At 43.6% G+C, this 20,441-nt stretch overlaps 1 protein-coding gene across 2 annotated transcripts in view; it reads left to right on the top strand.

Moving 5' to 3' along the window:
• The window catches only part of LOC113154160 (myosin-9-like), a 30,858-nt gene that overhangs the window by 1,446 nt on the left and 8,971 nt on the right, over window positions 1-20,441 (top strand). The window contains exons 2-16 of one of the 2 annotated variants that reach the window (XM_026348199.1): window positions 10,972-11,303; window positions 12,954-13,110; window positions 13,752-13,779; window positions 13,888-13,981; window positions 15,310-15,330; window positions 17,128-17,220; window positions 17,301-17,364; window positions 17,463-17,561; window positions 17,649-17,792; window positions 17,890-17,985; window positions 18,241-18,512; window positions 18,620-18,793; window positions 18,909-19,082; window positions 19,198-19,312; window positions 20,216-20,403. In XM_026348199.1, coding sequence (XP_026203984.1) covers window positions 10,977-11,303; window positions 12,954-13,110; window positions 13,752-13,779; window positions 13,888-13,981; window positions 15,310-15,330; window positions 17,128-17,220; window positions 17,301-17,364; window positions 17,463-17,561; window positions 17,649-17,792; window positions 17,890-17,985; window positions 18,241-18,512; window positions 18,620-18,793; window positions 18,909-19,082; window positions 19,198-19,312; window positions 20,216-20,403 — 2,046 coding nt within the window. In that variant the 5' untranslated portion in view covers window positions 10,972-10,976. The remainder of the gene's footprint in view (window positions 1-10,971; window positions 11,304-12,953; window positions 13,111-13,751; window positions 13,780-13,887; window positions 13,982-15,309; window positions 15,331-17,127; window positions 17,221-17,300; window positions 17,365-17,462; window positions 17,562-17,648; window positions 17,793-17,889; window positions 17,986-18,240; window positions 18,513-18,619; window positions 18,794-18,908; window positions 19,083-19,197; window positions 19,313-20,215; window positions 20,404-20,441) is intronic. The other variant, XM_026348208.1, reaches the window with a different exon arrangement.

Here is a 20,441-nt window from a genome sequence, read left to right as displayed (position 1 = left end):
GGACATGAGGCAGCAGTTCTCAGTTGTATAAATTGCTGTGAATGTTTGATGAGACACCAGAACGCCTGCAGAGAGCGACCAGGTTTGTCTCCTGAATCCAGTCTGTGGTGAACATTAGCTAACAGTTGGGCAATGTGAGTTTTCTGTGGCTTAGCAGGAGATTTTATGGGGTGTATCAATATCAAGCTTTTATTTATGTAGTCTTGTGTCATAAATCACAGATTTTCCTGTAAAGCAGAAGACACTCCCTGAAGCTTATGAAGTCACTGGGTTTCTAACTTTAGGTTTTCAGGCTGAGTTCGAACAGCCAATATCTTTTCTGTTTAAATCTCTACAGTCAGCACACGATGATGATCCCTTGAACTTAACTATCGTCTGTTTATCCTCCATACAGATCCACAGAGTGTCACGCTCTCGTCATGTTCGACTATGCTGTGTCACGGTGCAGCTGCGGTTTGTGTTTACTCTGTTAGGTGACACCTCGTTGTGTTGAACACCCTTCTTAGTCGAAGCTCGGCAGGTCGCGTGGTTCTCTGGGACTTGTAGTGCTCACGATTCTGGCGTTTCTCCACCCAAACCTGCTTCTCGTTGCACAGGGTGTTAGTGGTCTCAGAGGGAGTCAGAGCAGCACCTTTCTGTTCTCACTTGTTGTAATCAGAACCACACTCTTCTATTCAGCAGTGTTTTCTGCCAAGAAGCTATTAAACCAAAGTGTGAGCTGACCACATTTGTAGCTTTGATACTCGAAGAAACGATTGTGCAAATGAACTCATGCTGCTCGTGCTTTCTGCTGATGGTACAGCTCCACTCTCCCACAGTCGTGGTCGTTGGCCGTGCTGTTCGAGTTTGGTTAATACCTAACCTTAAAGGGACACATTGGCTGACGTGTGGTATGTCATATCCTGTTGTTGCATTTGAGTCATGTGGTGGAATAAAGCCCTTTGCAGTTCGTTCATTGTGCAACAGCTTCTCTGGAGGGTAGTTTTTCTCACCCATTGGCAGTTTCTGTGCCGTTATGGAGCCCCCTGCAGAGATCATTACATTCCATCATTTATGTGTCAGCAATGTCCACCCTCCCTGGGACTGTTCTGTTCGGTAGACAAAATTAAATGCAGACAGAGAGCTGGTGTTCAGTCCTCTCTGTTGTTTCTTCAGCATGTTCAGGACACTCTGACACAGTTTGGCTCCCTCAGTGCTCAAGGTTGTTATAAACAATGTGAGGGGAGATTAATCTTTCATCTGTTATGTGTTTGTGTGACCACGTGACTTTTGTCATAGGCTCAATAATCCCTTTAACTCTGATTGTCAGGTTAAGGAGGAACTCCTTATGACTTTTTTCCTTTACAAATAAAACAAGCTATTGATGGATTCTGTTAGCCCCACAGTCTGGGACTTCAGTAGACTGTCAGTATCCGATTTGTCCTACACATGTACAAGACGTTTACGGCAGTGATCGTTGTGGGTACAGTGTTGGCAACGTTAACATGCACCTTTTACTCAGTATATATGAGAATATGGGACAAACTCATGCTAATCAGCTAATGTGGCAACCCAGGACAAAATATCCTCTGCTCACGTTATATAAAATATGTAACTTGCTGGAAACCAGTAATTCCTAGTGAGACAGTTAACAGTGGTGGTAATTATTAACCAACCTAACACAATTGGCTCCACAGGAAGAGAGAAACGAGCTGTGTCTTCAGAAACACAGACTGACACTTCATTAGCATTAAAAGCTGCCGTTTCCTGCTGCACATGATTCGCTCTGTTGCTTTATTCTGCTTTTTATATTCGTAGCATCAGCTTTCGTGAAAATCCTTTACAGCAATACACTGGATTTAAAAATCACATTAGTGCAGAAACTGATTTTGGAGGTGATGCAGTGTAAACAGAGCTTCACTCCTGACAAACTTTGTCAATACATTTAATCAGTTATTCATCAGGCATAGTGTCATGAAAGGAGACTGAACAGTCACGCGAGTCAGTGTCACCTTAAAACTGGATCACAGAGTTCTGATCTGTGGAGCGAACACCTAGTTCTGTGGTGTGAGCAAACAGGTATGTTGCTTTCTTGGGACATTCTCCAGTTTTCTGCTTGTGCTTTGTGTAGTTTTAGCCACAGAAACCATTTTTCATGTTGACCTCCCTAACCAACCTGGAACGATTTGACTCCCTCATCTTTTGCTGGTTTCTACCTCAGATGTTCGAGTTGCTCAGACACTCGTCGATTAAAACAGACTCTAACCATGACCTTGATAATACAGATAGAATTGAATTTACATGAAAACTGAACTTGGTTTGCTTCAGTCAGCTGAGGCTGATTCATGCAGGAAGTCAGATGAGATGCAGACTGTATTGAACACAACTTCCTGTGCACACTGTTGTGTTCGCTGTCTTTACATTGTGCTGTAGATCACTAATGTTGGTCTTTAATTCTGCTCCTTCGAGCAGCTACTTCTCCTTGAGTGCCTCTTCTATTTTTGTTCTTCTGCTTGACGTGAACGGCATAATTAAGTTGCCTCCGTCAGACCGGTTGAACTGACTGGGCCCAGGATAAATCTGCAGCTGTGGTTTTTCTGTTTCCTTTCACTGCCGTTTATTTCTTACATTTCCTCTGTGACCTCTGCTCCTCGTCTGTGTTCTCCTTCCCCTCCCTCTTTGCTTCTCAGAAAGCACCTGTAGGATTTGAATACAACAGAACAATACCAGGAAATGGCTGCACTCTGACTTGGATTACAGGCCGAAACACTTCACAGGTCTCTTCTCAAAGAGAAATCTTAACCATTTTATGATGCTTGTTCTTTTATGAGGCAGAGATTAATGATGAGCTGTTCACTGGAGTCTCGCACTTCAAAGATAAAACTTCCACTTTGGTTAAAGTTAGGTGAAGTAGAGTGATGCATTTGTGCAGATTGATCCCGGTTGTTACTGTACATGACAACAGAAAATAGACTTTGTCCGTGGCTGGGTGTGTGTGAGCTGCACACCTGGTGGCTGGGTGTGTGGAGAGGTGGTTAATGCTTTGGTGGTTGTGCAACACCTTCACCGCAGACACTTTAAACTCTCGTTCTCTCTCTGACCTTTTAAACGAGCTGAGTAATGGGGTCTGTCTTGTAACTGCTGTTGGCCCACGTCAGTCCGAATCCGGCTGCAGCCCAGATGGATCCAGGTTGTCAAACTGTAGTGAGGCTTTCTGAGGTCTGTGGGCGCGTTGTTTGTGGAGAGGATTGTTAAAACAAGATAACGCTGCATCGTCTGAATAACAGAGGGAGTGCCACAGGTAGAGATAATGAATGATGTTGTGCCGCCTACGTAAATATGCAGCTCCTTGCTCACTCTGGATCCTGCTGCTGTAAAGGATGAGGGCAAAGATATAAACATGTTCATAGATGGATTTGGTTTTCTGCAAGTAAAGTGTTTGTATGATGAGATGTTCTGTATGATGGAGAAACAGGGAAACCCTCCGACATAGATTCAGATGAAAGCAGCAGAGGAAGGTGATCAGCTGCCCTTTGGTTGCTCAGCTCATCATGTGTTATGTTTAAACTGAGCCCAGTCCTAACTTTAACCAGTTACCTCTGCCTTATTACTGAGCTGCACATCATAGCGGTCCTTGGAGAGTCTCCCAGGTAAAATGGCTCACTCAGAAATAACACGTCATCATCGCTTCTCCTCCATGCCTCGTCTCCCCTTTTACAGCAACGTGTAGCTGGCACCAACCTTAGCTGTAAAGTGCCCCGAGATGACTTCTGTTGTGATTTGACGCTATACAAACAAAACTGAATTGAATTGATTCAACAGTGATTTTACTGCTGAATTAAATATTGATGGACTGAGTTCCTCCTATGAACAGAGTTGTGTTTAGACTTTGTCCTGTGTGCAGACTGAGTCCGTTTCCTGTAACTTTACGTCCTAATGACTGAGTTTTCCTCTTTCTTTTTTTTTTGTGTGTAAAATTGGATTGAACACCATGAGACTGTGCAGAGCCTGAGAGCCCCCCCCTACCAGCAGTGGTTGGTTTGGGAGAGTGGGGGCTGCTGTCTCCAGCAGTAAACCACCAGAACTTGCTCAGTTTTAAGATACTATTTGGTAAATTACTGTAGGCTGAGGAGTTTTAATCGAACCAGGGAAACTTCGGACTCCAGTGGATCAGAAGTGCAGAATTTAGCAGCAGATTTTCAGTTTGTTCTGTCAGAAATAAGTTGAACTGTGCCAGTGCCACATTCCTCTCAAGATAAATTACTGCTGACAAACAGAAATGTGTATTTTAACTCCCTCCTGCATTCTTCCACTGCCTGTGTTGAGGTTACGTAACAACCTATTTATCTAATGGGTCAATACTGTCTAGTGTTTTAGTTACGGGACAAACTGGTGCTGTGCTCCGTTTTAACAAATAACCAGTCAACTGTGCATTTTAATGGCTGTTTGAAAGACAGACGTGGAATTTGCTCTTTGACCATGAAGATGATGTGATTATGACACCCACGCCCTCTCTGAAATGATGTGTCACTTCACTCAAGTGTCTGACGGGTTTATGGCCTCGCTCCAAAGAAGTAAAGCAAACATTACACCAAATATTTAAACAGGGTTTGTTTTACAGTACTAGTACTTTTGACTAAATCAGTAGCAGTAACAGTAAAAACAAATAAAACTAAGTGAGCAGAGAGTAGAAGTAAAACTAAATCAGACCTGTTCCACCCAGATCTTGGCACAGTGTCACAGATTGGTATCAGCTAAAATAAAGCCCAGCGATCTCAGATCCTTTATTTACTGTACTCCAGCGTGTTTTGTCTCGACCTGTTGGTTCTGCAGCTGCTCTCCTTCACAGCCAGCGTGAGAGTTTGTGAAGGTTTGTAAAATGCTTTGATTCACTGAACCCTGACTTTATCATCAGCAAATATCAAAACATCCAGTTTAAAATCAGAAGTTGGTGAAAGCGAGATCTGAGGATCCACCAACTGATGTGAGGCCTTTAGTTGGACCCAGTAGAGGCCTCTCTGGTTGTAAACGGTAGATGGCATTGGCCAGTCTACAGACGAAAGTGAAATTGGATCCTAGTTGGGGCAGGAATGTGAAAAGTAATGTGGAAAGTGATGTAGATATGTCATGCAGTGCGGTTGCTTTCCAGCAAGGGCTTAATTTACTTCTCAGTCCTCAGAACCGCTCAGCACGAGCTGGAGACAACGCCACCTTCCCTCCTCCTTCAAAGACCTGCACACAACAAGTTCCACAAATGGCAAAATAGTTTTCTCAGTTTGTCATTTCCTCTTTCCTCCCTTCTCTTCTCCTTACCCCACCCTTCCCAGAAGAGGAGGAGGGCGATGGGGAGAGAGGGAGTCGACCAGTGAGCCTATAATGAGTTTTAACTGACTCAGGACCTTTGCAGCCTCTGTCTGGCACCCACAATCCTTTTCACGAGCCCACGCAGTCTGTAGTTCATCAAGGTGGTAAAGCCAAGACTCAGGAGAGACTGTCGGCCTGTAGATAAAGAAAAGATAAACACTTGAAGCCAAAGAGACGATGGTGACAGCATGAGGACGACTGAGGACAAGCTCGTTACGCTCAGTCGGTGGGAATGAAGTGTTATCGACTTGTTGTTCTAATAATATTCTTGTCATTGGATCAGTTAACACAGTACAGCTGCTGAAAGCTTTAATGTCCTCCCTTTGGCTTTTAGACAAATAATCATCAGATAAAAATAATACAGTTAATGTAGTTTAGTACATGCACGCACACAAAAACTGACACTTATTAAAGAAGCAGCACCAGACCCAACCTCAATGAATATATTTAGAATTAACTTGTATATCTAAGCTTTATATTTTCAACTTTACATTTCTAGTTTTTATATGTCAGAGGATAAAAAACATTTGTTCTCCCTCAAAGTTGTTTAATAAAAAATGTTCAGTTCAACTATAACTCAGCAGTCGGTCTGAGCAGAATCTGACTGTACGCGTTCTCGCTGTGGTAGTCGCTGGTTTTTACAGTAACTCGGGGAGAGTCGGTGAGGTGGAAAGGAATGAGAGGGAGTCTGACTGATGGATGGATGTTCGGTTTTATAAAGACCGAGGGTGACCTGCTTTCTAAACAGGACGCTCCCTAGCTTGTCCCTTTTCCTCTTCTCTCCTCCACATCCTTCTCAGAGTCTTGGCTACTGCTTTACTTCCTCTCTTTGTAACCACGTTCTGGTCTCTGTGATGAGACCAGTTTCTAAAACTGTTCCCTTCCTCGTTATTTGTTTTACGGTTCCTCTTTCAAGTAGGTCGCTGCTGCTTTTTTCATTTAGGGCATATTTAGAGTTTAATCCTTTAATGGCTTCTGCATCAGGTTCCATAAAGGATCTTGTCCAGGAGGCTGGTGGCAGGTTGACTGTGTTGTATTTAATTAATGACTGATCCTTATTATGAATATCTGAACCAGCTAATCTCATCTCAACACAATAGCTAGTGCAAGTTTACACAGCTGAGAGAGTCAGGAATACTCTGATTCTACAGGACTATGGAGGACTTGGCAGGAACCTGAACCCTGAGCTGGATGGGTGTGATGAGTGTTAATGTACCCTGTTTTTATCGGAGTCAAGTCAACATCCGTTTCTGTTGCTAAAACTGTCATGTTCCACAAGGGAAGATCTAAAAACGACTGATGGGAGTTCTGTGTCCCCCGTCTTTCTTCTACTTTCAATATGGAGCAGCGCTCGTCAAACTAGAATAGCTGTCGGAGTCTTTCTTAGTCCTCGTACCGTCCTCAGGAGGCGTAGTTTTAAGTGTGTCACTGAGTTTTCTGTGTCAAACATGAGAGTCGGACTGTGGCAGATACAGCAGTTGTTTTAGTCCAAACCAGAGCTGAAACAATCAGGAGATTAATGTGAGACTAATTAAACAATGATTCACATGACTCACGTGACTTACACTGATTTTTAAAGCTAAATATCAAGTAGCTGGACTGTCCCTGAATGCAGCACAGTCTATATAAACACTGGTACTTAAAGGCAACACACAAAACAAGTGACGGGTTGAGGAAAATCACTGCTGGGAGGAGAGGTTCTGTGTTGGTGGTTTTGTTAGTTGATACTAGCAGGATGGATTCACTGTGTTTCACTGTGTATTGGAAGCAGGCAGCAGGCAGCGTTATGTCTGTTCATGTCCGTTTTTTACATACAGCTCCTCTGGGTGACGTCTACATTGGTTCAGGGTCTGAAAACGACGGTTGCCTCGTTGCAGAGCTGCCAATGAGCTCCTGACTTTTTTATTACTGCCCTTTACAGAAACTCATAATCAGGATTTTTTCTTTATTACAACATTGAACATGTGATTTACTGTAACGACCTTTTGATTTATAGTTATTTATATTGAAGTACTTTGCTCAAGCGATTCACACTTCACATTCGACAGTGTATAGAGACTTCTTTTTCTGCACTTTGGACCGGTTCTACTTCACATTCACGTTTTTGTGTGAACAAAAACAACAAAACTACAGGGATTTAACTCGGCCACGGCTCAAATTTATTGCTGCTTGAGGTTAAGTGGATCAAACGTTCTGAGGTGAGTTAGTGCTCAGGTCTGTTGGGTCATTGTGATTCTGATCTACCCTGAGTGGTGAAGCCCCTACAGCCACACATGACCTGTAAGATGATGGGAGGAGGAGAACACGAAGGAAAGCCAGCAAAGGGGACTAAGAAAGATGTAAGGGGGGAGGGGGGCATGGAGGGTAGAAATTTTTGGAATGCCTTTGCTTGCTGTCTCCCTCCGATAAAGGGTGAGTATGGAAGGAATGCGACCCTGAAAAGACTGAATAAACAGGGAGGGAGGGTGTTAGGAGTCTGTATGGGTAGGAGCAAGGAGTGTGGAGCTAGTAGAGAGGTAGAGCAGGACTAATGTGGCTGGGATGGAGTCAGACGCCAGAGGAGTGATGGACGTCAGCTGCAGTGCAGGCCGACAGTGTGGTCAGTCAGGGTGGAGGCAGGGGTCATGAGAAGAACCACTCTCCCTCTGCTTTGTTTCTCACAGATCCGGGTCAGTGTGCTGGAACTGATGAAACTCTGCAGTCAAGTAAAATTTATTAACGGAGCTCGTTCCAATTTAACGGGCGTCAACTGAAGTGCTGCACAGACAGAAGATAAAAATGCTCATATTCAGAGCTGCTGCAGGAAAAAGCTGCCACAATAAACAGATGGAACAGTCCAGACTGAAGTCATACAGACATACACACATCAGGATAACAAGCTGCTTCTTCAGTGTCTCCACTAAGATCTTAAATCCACTGTGTTGTTGAATCAACAGTTTTCCTGTAGACAACTGTTCTGATTCACGTTCACACTGATGCTCTCCAACACTTTGGCCAGTGATGGCTGCAGCGTGTAGGCAGGAGGGATCGTAAGGGAGGTTTACGCAGAAAGATTTGAGTTATGTTGTGTAGAATCAGTATTACCATGTCTCTCTTTTGGCCTCTAATAAGATTAAAACCCTTATGTCTGTTTCTCCAGTTACATAGAACGACCTCTCACTGTTTTAACACAGTCCAGTGTCCGTCAGGATGCAGCTGGTAAAACAACTGTAACTTTAAAAAAGGCTAATTAGTTATTCCACACAAGAAATGTAGGGATTTTAGAGCAACGCACCCAAGTCTGTCATTAAACTGGGAAGATGGCAGTTTGGTCAGATCAGTATGTCTCTGCACTGTTGTGTACACGCAGTGTTTTATAATGTTGAGCATGAGAATTTGGCAGAACCTCGTCCCACTGGGCCACATTACTCTCATGGACAGATGAAACACTTCAGCAAATATTATTTCCAGCACAATGAACCCTGAACTCTGCTGTGATTTTCCTAGTATTTGCATATGAGCAGCACAGCATTTGCAAACGTGTGTGTGTGTGTGTGTGTGTGTGTGTGTGTGTGTGTGTGTGTGTGTGTGTGTGACAGCCTTTAGTGTTCCCTCCGAGGTGAGGGGACCATTGACGAAGGCTAATGTCCCTGGTGCTGCTGGGAGTATGGTGTCATGCTCCCGCTGTGTTGGAATGATAATGAGGCGGTGGAGTAAGTGAAAGTGAAGCACTGAGCTCTGCACTCGCTGCAGTTCGACAGTTTGTCGTTCTCTTTGTTTTGCTTCGTACTGGTTCTACTGGTTCATTCACTTTCTATATGGTTTAAACCGCAGCACTCCCTGTTGATGCTTGTTGTTTTTGAGCTTTCAGAAGTGGATTGGAGCAAAACGACTTGTGCAGAGCGTGTATATACCTGCAAGCGTGTTTAGTTAAAACTTTACCAACACATCATGAGAATGATGTGGGATTTACTGGACAGATTCTCCTGTTGACTTTGTATCTGCATTGACCTTAATTCTACCGAAGACATGACAACGTTCTCATCATTTGCAGCGAAGGTGACCCATTTCTCTTCCCCAGGGAATTGTCAGTTTTCCCAATACATGCACCTACAGTATGTCCATCGTTCGTTTAAGACAGACGTTTCTCTTGGCACCAGCTTTTTTGCTTTTGCAGACAACTAGTAAAATTTCACATACCAGTCACTTTCATTTCCTTTGTTATGACTTGAGTTCACGGCCTCCAAAATGATCTTATTCCTCCTTTCTTAGCTTGACATTCCTAATAAACAGACAACTGAGTGTGTACTGATACATGCATATATACAGTACAAATACTACAGCTCACTGCAGGGAGTGTAAATGAAACAGTCAACACAAGCACAGCTAAAACTGAGGCCGAAGCCATCACACAAACGTTCAGTCTCGAGTTGCATTTCAGAAACAATGGAACCTTAAAATTCCCCCAACCGTCCCCCTGCCACCGACATCCCACATCCTGCTATTTAATTGTAGCTCCCTGTAATAATATCACAGAAATTAGACATTTAATGTCATAAGACGTCCAATCAATCGCTTTTTCTGCAGGTTTTACATTAAGAAATTAAAGGTAAAAGAATGAGAGTTTTAAAACATTAATGCATCCCTATCTAATCATATAACACTGTCAAAGTTTCTTTTTCCTCCTGTTATCTGTTGTTCTTTATCTTTATGATTCCTCAAATGCAGAAAAGCACAAAAGTGACTTTTGTTTCTTGATACAGTCGCTGAGGTTTAGTTCCTGGGATGACTCAGTTGATAAGGATCATAATTTATGCTAAGGTTTGGGTTATCTCAACCACAACCACCCCCTCCCGTCCTAACTGAACCAGTGCCCTGACAGACGAGTAGGAACTGCAGCAAAGATCTGATCCCACCGGCAGTAATGTTGTTGAGCTTAGATCAGCCTGAGGTCCAGCAGCAGGAAATTTAAAGTGTTCGCAGCAGTTGGTCTGAGAGTAGCAGGAGGTTTTGTTTGAGCTGTTTCATGTTGACCTGTTCTAAGCTGAACAGGATTTTCCTGTTCGACGTCCCGTCAGCTGTGACCTTTGCAGTCTTCAGATGCTGCTCTGCAAACCAGAACTTTTTCCTACAAGATATTAGTGGAGATTATTGTTATAATTATTATTTTTATTATTGTAAAAAGAAAGTGGACAAACACTGGATACAAACATATGAACAGTGGGAGAAGAAGTACTCACCAAGTAAAAGAACACTTATTACTACTACTGACACTACTGGTAATACTCTGGGTTATAAACTGTTTTAAATCTACGTTCCATGCTGATAGGAGGCTTGTTAGTTTAAACTTTGATGATTACATCGTATTTTCTGTTATTGGATTGTGTAAAGTAACTATAGTTCTCAGATCAGTGTAATGGAGTAAAGCTACAATATCTGCGTGTCTGTGCTGAAGTACAAAATGTACTTTACATTTGGTCTTATTCACTGTGTTGAAGGACGTAAAGACGACTCTGCTCTCACCTCTGTAATTTTGATTTAAATTTGTATGTAGTGATGAACACTAACACACGTTCCACTCGTTTGTTTCCTGATGACAGTAATTTTAAAATATATATAAAAAACACTGTATTCTCTCTTTTCAAACAGCTACCATGTCGGACGCAGACAAGTTCCTGTACGTGGACCGTAATCTGGTCAATAACCCGCTGGCACAGGCTGACTGGGCCTCCAAGAAGCTAGTATGGGTTCCCTCGGAGCGTCTGGGTTTCGAGGCCGGCTCGGTGAAGGAGGAGCGCGGCGACGAGTGCACGGTGGAGCTGGCAGACTCTGGGAAGAAGATCAAGGTCAACAAAGACGACATCCAGAAGATGAACCCACCCAAGTTCAGCAAGGTGGAGGACATGGCCGAGCTCACCTGCCTGAACGAGGCCTCTGTGTTGCACAACCTGAAGGAGAGATACTACTCTGGTCTCATATACGTGAGTATGAAGCAGAACACGGCGCACACCTGCAGAATAACTGATTTCATTAGTCACACAGTGCTGGTGCTAGTGCCACTGCAAACTGAAAGTCACCTGACCACACACTTGAATGTGTAAATGAGCGGTTCCCAACTCTGGTCCCCATTACCCACTGCCCTGCTTGTTCTCCAAGCTGATTACCTGCATCAGGTGTATTCAGTCAGTCAGAAGCTGGAAGATGTCGGTTCACTTTATCCACCCCTGATCCAGGGTTTGGAACTTCTGGACTAGACTAGCAGAGACTGACTGGTCATTTGGTCACATTCCCATGCAGGCACATACTAAACCCATCAAAGTGCAGCCTCTTGCTGTTGCTCACTTTGCGGTTGTCATTAATCATGCAGCACATAAACAAATAAACATAAACATGTAACAGCACGGAGCAAATTTAAAGCATCAGGCGTGTGTGATGTGACATCTGACGCTGTTTTTATTTGTTGTTGTTATTACGGTCACTGATGTGGTGTTAAGCATTTTCCTCTTTATCTCCAGTGGATTATAGAAAATAATCTGTCATGATCAGTCTCCGAACCAGCTCATCTCCCCGTCCAGCCTCCTAATTATCTCATTAAGCCCCATTGTTTAAGAGAATTCATTGTCGCTGCACAGAAAGTCTGTTAACATGCTGATGGTATGCAGGCATTGTTTTCCCTCACCCCCTCCGTCACCCTCTCCCTCGTTCCTCTCCCTCGTTCCTCTCCCTCTGTGTTTGGAGTTATTGTGTAAACAGGAAGCTGCAGGGAACAATGTTATATGGTTGATGTGAAGAAAAGCATGAGGACAGCAGGGAGGGGCGTCGGAGTTCAGTTTTACGGAGACTGACATGGAATGTAAATTGTTTTGTAACTGCTATTACTGCCCCATAATTAATGGTATTTATCCTCCATGTTCTGGGCTGGGAATGATTTGGACTCTTTGACTCTGTGGTGTGACCCGGTCATATCAGCACGGCTCATTGTCCTTTCCCTCCCTCGCCCCCCCGAGAGAGATGCAGGCCGCAGTTGGTTTGAGAGGCTCCAGGCACTGCAGCTTCTCTCGGGGGAGGGCGAGTGTGCAACAGAGGGAGAGATGACGGGTTCAGATCTGCTGGGAGGGCAGGAATGCAGCTCGTAGAAAAACATCGGTTACCTTTCGGTAGAATGAGAAAAGATTTAATGTATTTAGGGTGGAGGAGGGGGAGGGTTTAAAACTCCAAACAGAAATTCTAATTTCTTAATCTTGTGTAGATGTCGGGGAACTTGTTGAGTAGCTGCAGCTCTGCCGCCGATGTTACTGGTCAGTTTGAACTTATATCAGGGCGGGGTCGACGTTACATAATAGGAAGGAAAGAAATGAGTGTGCAGGATGAAATCAGTGCAGTTCTCTATTTTAAGCAACAATAAAGTGTGAAGGAAGCAGTCAGACATTAGGATATGAAATGATTCCAGTTTTTAAAACAGATTCTCCTCGGCTCATTAAACAGAAACTTTTTCCCTCATATCCAGTCTCTAGGATTTGTCCTAAAATCATTTTAGCACAAACACCTCCCTCTTCTGTCCTTGTTTTCTTATCCCAAGTTTCCATTTGCAGCTTTTTAAAAATGTCACCTCTCCTGTGTCTGTCCTGCAGACGTACTCTGGTCTCTTCTGTGTCGTCATAAACCCCTACAAAAACCTGCCCATCTACTCAGAGGAGATCGTTGATATGTACAAGGGCAAGAAGAGGCATGAAATGCCGCCTCATATTTACGCCATCACTGACACAGCCTACAGAAGCATGATGCAGGGTAAGTCACTGTCCCGCAGGAAAATGAACTGTTCATATATTATACAGATGTTAGTGTGCGTGTGTCTGTTCTTGAGACTAAAAACATAAAATAAAATAAAAAATCCTGTTGTTCCTCTTCTTGCTTTGCAAATGCAGATTTCACGTTGCTGCTATGTGTGCTCTCTGAGACTTATAATATATATATATATAATAAATATATAATATTAAAACTTTATTGTAGAACTCACTCGACAAGAGAAATAAGGAGTTTAGTATTTTAAAGGATGAATAAAAACTTTCAGGGAGCTGAAGCCTCTAATTTAAATCAGATTTCCTGCAGGGCTGCTGTAATGGGTTTCTCTAGTCCTCCAGTATCTTAGCTGTGATCTGTCTCCACCCATCTACTCTACTCTACTCTGCTCTGTCCTGCTCCTTTCCTCCAGCTCAGTATTCAGACCTCTTTACCCCAGCTATCGGGTAATTAGTGAGTTGGGTAAAGAAAAAAGCGGCAGCATCCTCTTTGCAGTGGCAGGAAGACAGATATTGACTTCCTGTCTGTGGTAGTTTGCACTTCCTCTACATACAGAGGCCGTTTGCACAGTGGTGATAACTTACTCAGGTAAAATACTCAGAACCAACGTCTGCTCGTTTGTTTTGCAGATCGTGAAGACCAGTCCATTCTTTGCACGTGAGTTTCACACAGACATCACAGAACATGGAGTGTTTCATGAATTCTGACCGTCCACCATCTCTCGATGCTGTGGCTGGTTTAATTTTCCATATGTGTCTTGTACAGAGGAGAGTCCGGTGCTGGAAAGACGGAGAACACCAAGAAGGTCATCCAGTACCTGGCTCACGTGGCCTCCTCTCACAAGACCAAGAAAGATCAGGTCAGTTTGCTTCTCATCCACACACATCATCCTGTAAACCTTCCTCCCAGGACTCTCTGACCTCCTTTATCTCCCTCCCTTCTCTCCTCATAGCATATTTCTGAAACCTTTAATTTCTTAGGAGCATTTTCAGATTTCTCTCTTGCATCACTTTTTATTGTATATGTGCCCATGACTGTTAATGCATCACCTCACTGTTGTATTCAAACAGCACACAGTATACAACAGACACGGGCTCACTGTGACTAAAATGTTGAATCATACAGTAACTGTATTATTCTTACGTTGACGTGTTGCATGTTTGATGAAAAACTAAAGCTCACACACCGAACAAAAGTCAGTTAAAATGCACCAGTCTCTGATAACAGCAGTTCACGAAGAGTTTACTTTTGTTGCTGTTGGTTCTTAAATAGTTTACTGTACGACACAGATTTAGTGCCACATCAAGAAAATGTTAAATAAATTAATTAAAGCTGAAAATTCTGAGAATAAAAAAAACCAAAAAACAGTTTAACGTTATAGTATAAATTGTACTGACCCAAATACGATAATGAAATGAAGGTTAAAAACCTCGGGTACCCACTTCAGTCTGTCCCCACGACTACAAACACACTGTCAGTTAGTTTTACTGTCTTATGTTTTATTAACTCAAGTAACGGCAACTGTTCTGAAGCCAAGACTGAAATTACAACACACGTCCCAACCTGAGTGAATTCCTCTGGTGTTAGTGGTCCATCAGCTGCTGAACACCAGAACAGAAAAAATATAAAGTACAAATATGCAGAGACTAGTGTAGTAATGTACAGTTTAACATTATATTAATCCTATATTTATGTTTGTTATATTTGGTATTTCTGATTTATTATTCTAATGTGGCTCAAAGACAGCGTGATAATTCTGAGCCTACAAACATAAAACACGTTAATTAAGTTTGTATTTACTGAACATTTTAGTGAAGTCCATGTGCGTTTGTGTTGTATACTGTATTTTCTTCTGTGATGCAGCAGAAAAACCCCATCAGGGGAAAAGAGGTGGCATCGAGATAACAGCCGTGCAGGCCGGTGGAGTCGCACAGAGCAGACTTGACTTCACCAGTCATGTTTTCACTTTTGCTCATTTTACTGCAGCTTCTCATGACAAATAAAACTCAGTCTGCCGTGTAGCTCTCGTGCATTACGTCAGCCTCCCTGTAAAACCTGCACTGCTGTTATCTGGCCTGTCGGCCTCGGGACAGATGCCTCTGAATGTTGTGGGGGTTTGATAAAAACCACGTCCATCTTCCCCGTTTTTTTTTTGAGCTTGTTGTATTTTTCTCTTCCCATCAACAGAACAGCTCGATCCTGTCACATGTGAGTTAACTCTCTTCCTCCCCACCTGCTTCTGTCATCGCCTTCCTCTTCATCGCCACCCTCACCCTTCATCCTCCCTCCTTTTTCCTCTCGCTGGAGCTCACTGTTTGGGGGGGTCACTTTGTTTCTTCTTAGTCTATAGGAAGTCAGGGGGAAGTTTGTTTGCAGATCAGTGGCAGCTGTTTGTGTTCCTGTGAAAAATTCAGCCAGACAATGGTCGAATGAGGGGAAGAGGGGGACGGGGGGGGGGGTCTATGCTGCAGAAACACAGCAGTTCATGTTCTGATAGACGCATTTATTTGTTTGTCTGGTTGAATTTTTCATCATGTGTCTCGCTGCTCTGTTTGTGCAAATCTAAATTTAACCGCGCTTTTGTATTTTTGCATAAAATTTGGTGTGTGTGTGTGTGTGTGTGTGTGTGTGTGTGTGTGTGTGTGTGTGTGTGTGTGTGTGTGTGTGTGTGTGTGTGTGTGTGTGTGTGTGTGTGTGTGTGTGTGTGTGTGTGTGTGTGTGTTCCTGGAACATGTCAAACACACATGAGCTCACACCCTGAGATCCACAGTCAGATTCACATTGTTGTACGATCTCAGGCTTACATCACTACATTTGTATTAGCAGGGAGATCCACTGAATCAAACCCCTTTAACTCCACACAGTAAAAGGTGAAAACGTAAACACAGTCAAACTTTTATCCTTTTTAAACAACAACTTGTTCCCAACATGGAAAATCCAACATTTTGTCTTAAGATTCACTTTTTAGTCAAATGTATTTGATAATCCGGGGTGTCCAGACATCTGACCAACATTCGTCTACTCATTTCTCCTCATGTAACCTGAGTCAGAGCAGTGGCAGCTTTGGATTTAAATGACGTAATTCAGTGTTTTTGTTTGAAGGATGTGAGTGACCATCAACCAGATGGTTGGAAACCCCCCCCCCCCCCCCCAGTTAAAGATTGTTACACATGATGTTGAACATGTGCAGAGACGTCATTGAAACACGGCTCCAAAGAACACGTTAAATGTGGTGTGTGGACTATTCTGCTCTGGGTGACGGGTTGCTGATGACGGCTCACCGGGTCTCGAGGTGTTTGCAGATTTGGGCGCTAACCTGATAAATGTGGGGGTGTGTTTGTGTGTTGCTGGTGTCTCTGCGTTTGAAATATTTTGTTGTTCGTGTTCTCTCTTCTACTCAGACGTAAGTACATGCTGGATAAATTAACTCCAACCACCGTGTCAGCACATTAGTGTAGGAAGAATCAGACTAATCACTTTCTGACACAGGAAATGAAAAACAGGTCACAACAAGGTTCTGACGGTAAATCAGTGATTCAGCCAAATCTGCTGCTGACCTCTTGATAGATACATTTATTTATTTGTACTGTAAAACAAAGCAGCTACAAAAACACACACTGTTGGTTAATATGTTATAAACATTTCTAACCACATGTTCCAGGTCGTGTGTGGATTAATGGACAAACATGGCCTTTTTCTTTCCATTTACATCAAACTTGCACTACAATATAGTTTGTGCAGAAAGTGACAGTAAATCAACAAAAAAGACAAGAATCTACAAGCTTAAATGATAAATATGAAAAAATAAAGAACAAAACTACCATAAAAATAAACACAATAAAGATGAAACAGTGATGATCACCAGAATTTAAACATAGATAATTAACTTTTAATTCTTGGACAGTAAAGACAGTTGTAAGAAGAAGGTCAGAAGCTGGTGCTGACATTTTGATCCTCATCTTTAAGGTTTGTGTTGTTCTTTGCTTCTCTCTTCGTTTTGTCCAGGGGGAGCTGGAGAAGCAGCTGCTGCAGGCTAACCCCATCCTGGAAGCCTTCGGAAACGCCAAGACGGTCAAAAACGACAACTCCTCCAGATTCGTAAGCCTTAGTGCTGCGATGTGATGTTTTCCAACTGAGCTTTTCGACCTTGGATTAATGTTTTTTTTTTCTTCGTTTAGGGAAAATTCATCAGGATCAACTTTGACGTCAACGGTTACATCGTCGGCGCCAACATTGAAACCTGTATCCTTTGAAGTTTGTTTCTAATGTTGTGAATTAAAAACATGTCTCAGCCTGCAGAACGGTTCAGAGGACATAGCCCTTAACGCACTGACCACCAGACTTGCTGGAGAAATCCCGAGCCATTCGTCAGGCCAAAGAAGAGAGGACCTTTCACGTCTTCTACTACCTGCTCACAGGAGCTGGAGACAAACTGCGCAGTAAGCAGCTCCTTACCCTGTAACTGTAAAGATGGAGAGAAGGTTTGTTTGGATGTTGATGTGACTGTGGGTATCACTCTCTCTCAGATGAACTCCTCCTTGAAAACTACAACAACTACCGTTTCCTTTCCAACGGGAACGTTACAATTCCTGGGCAGCAGGACAAGGATCTGTTTGTAGAGACCATGGAGGCCATGAAGATCATGAGTATCCCAGAGGACGAGCAGATCGGTACAGACACGCGTACTTCAGTAACGGCTGGTTTTACACCTCAAACTCTACATCAGTGCAACTTATCACCACGTTCGTCTTCTCTTCCTCTGTACAGGCATGCTGAAGGTGGTGGCTTCTGTGCTGCAGCTCGGGAACATTAGCTTCAAGAAGGAGCGCCACACAGACCAGGCCTCCATGCCTGACAACACAGGTAAAGACAGAGACGACGATTTTAACACATTAAGACGAAGTGAAACACAAACTGACGAGTTCTGACGTGTTATTCTACCTGATCGGGCAGAATCTGGCAACTGTTTTTTCTTTTCCAAAGAGTGAAGATGTGACAGCGCACACTTTTATTTTCTCTGTCAATTGATCCAGAACAGTCATAATCACCTCGACACTATACCTGAGCCTGCAGTCATATCTTGTTTCCTGTTTTTCCCGTCAACCCTTTCTTTCTCAGCTGCCCAGAAGGTGTGCCACCTCATGGGCATGAACGTCACAGACTTCACCAGAGCCATCCTGTCACCCAGGATCAAGGTGGGCAGAGACTATGTGCAGAAGGCCCAGACCCAGGAGCAAGCCGAGTTTGCCGTGGAAGCCTTGGCCAAGGCCACGTATGAGAGGATGTTCCGCTGGCTCGTCATGAGGATCAACAAAGCTCTGGACAAGACCAAGAGACAGGGAGCCTCCTTCATCGGCATCCTGGACATCGCTGGCTTTGAGATCTTTGAGGTAAAGAAGTGAAGCAGGTCACTCGTCTTCAGGACTCGATGAAAAAAGTGTTGAGACCAACACTGCTGTCACAGTGTCATTAAGCTGTTGTTTCATCATCCCTCCAGCTCAACTCCTTCGAGCAGCTGTGCATCAACTACACCAATGAGAAGCTGCAGCAGCTCTTCAACCACACCATGTTCATCCTGGAGCAGGAGGAGTACCAGAGGGAGGGCATCGAGTGGAGCTTCATCGACTTCGGCCTTGACCTGCAGCCCTGCATCGACCTCATCGAGAAGCCGGTGAGTTGGCTGATTTCACTCAGCTGCTGGTTTTATAATTTTACTACCTGAACATCACTTCATTTAGTACTTTGTGTTTGACACGTTGGGATCTGTGTTCTTGCTTTGTTTGCAGGCCAGCCCCCCTGGTATTCTGGCCCTGCTGGATGAGGAGTGCTGGTTTCCCAAAGCCACAGACAAGAGCTTTGTGGAGAAGGTGCTGCAGGAGCAGGGGACACACCCCAAGTTCTTCAAGCCCAAGAAACTGAAGGATGAGGCAGACTTCTGCATCATCCACTACGCTGGAAAGGTGAACATGCAGAGTTCATCATAAAAATCCACGATAGGTTTTGTAGACCTACCACTTGCATATTGTGTAAAACTTTAGCCAAGAGACTAAGAAAGACGATTGTGTTTCTCGTCAGGTGGACTACAAGGCTGACGAGTGGCTGATGAAGAACATGGACCCCTTGAATGACAACGTGGCTTCACTGCTCAATCAGTCCACTGACAAGTTTGTCTGTGAGCTCTGGAAGGACGGTGAGTTCAGGCAGATGTTAACTCAGCAGTCCTCGTTCGACCTGGGAATAGACTTCACTTCCTGTCCCTGTTTTTAATTTCATAGTGTTTTCTTTCTTTCTCTCTTGGACCTTTGTTTTTACCTTTCTTCCAAACCTCACTTGTTGTTTCCATCCACTTCTTCCTCTGTTTGGCCCCATTTTGTGTCTCATCTTCTTCTTACACTGGGTCTCAGAGTTACAGAATTGTCAGAGAGCCTATTTTTATCAGCGTTTTCCTATTCTTCACTCAGACTCAGGTGACCAGGTTTCTTTTTCTTCTTGGTTTGTCATGTTTTCCCTTTTTCTCCTGCTCTTTAGTCATGCTATAAACACCTCCATGAGTCCTCTCTGTCCATCTTCCATGTCTGTAACCATCTGTGTGTGCAGTAATAAAACCTCCTGATGCTCTGTCATTGAACTCTACCTCTCTCCCTCTGTGTAATAGTGTTGTTTGGGGACTCCTGGTGTTGGTGCAGGGTACTGCAGCGATGGGTATATACTGCATGGGTTTGGTGTTTTGTTTTTTGTCCACCGTTTGTCACCTTCCTCACACTCAGACATATTAAAGTGATCCACCACACATAGTTTTCAAGCACTGCACTGAATATTTTTTTTTATGGTGTGTAATCTTCCCACACTTCACTGGTTTTTTGCAACTCCCCTCTGTTGTCATCTTTCCACATTCACTGTGTGTTTGCGTGGTGTTTCACTGGTCCCGTCTCTCCTGGTGTGTGTTTACCAGGAGGAAGTGGACGAACATATTCATTCTTCCTTGTGACATGTGTTTGGTTTGAGTTTGCCTGGTTAAATATTCAGTTACTTCATTAAAACTCTGTCTCCTTACGTAATGTATTTCCTCTCTCTCTTCTGTTCCCTCTCTCAGTTGACCACATCGTGGGTCTGGATAAAGTGTCTGGCATGTCCGAGATGCCCGGTGCCTTTAAGACGCGTAAGGGCATGTTCCGCACGGTGGGCCAGCTCTACAAGGAGCAGCTGTCCAGGCTCATGGCCACTTTGAGGAACACCAACCCCAACTTTGTCCGCTGTATCATCCCTAACCACGAGAAAAAGGTACTAGGCAATAGAAGACATGTTAAAGATATGAAGAT

Source organism: Anabas testudineus, chromosome 8, assembly GCF_900324465.2.
Source record: "Anabas testudineus chromosome 8, fAnaTes1.2, whole genome shotgun sequence".
Taxonomy (NCBI): Eukaryota; Metazoa; Chordata; class Actinopteri; order Anabantiformes; family Anabantidae; genus Anabas; species Anabas testudineus.
The sequence above is the reverse complement of the archived record's forward strand: the minus strand, read 5'-3'. Positions and strand labels throughout refer to the sequence as shown.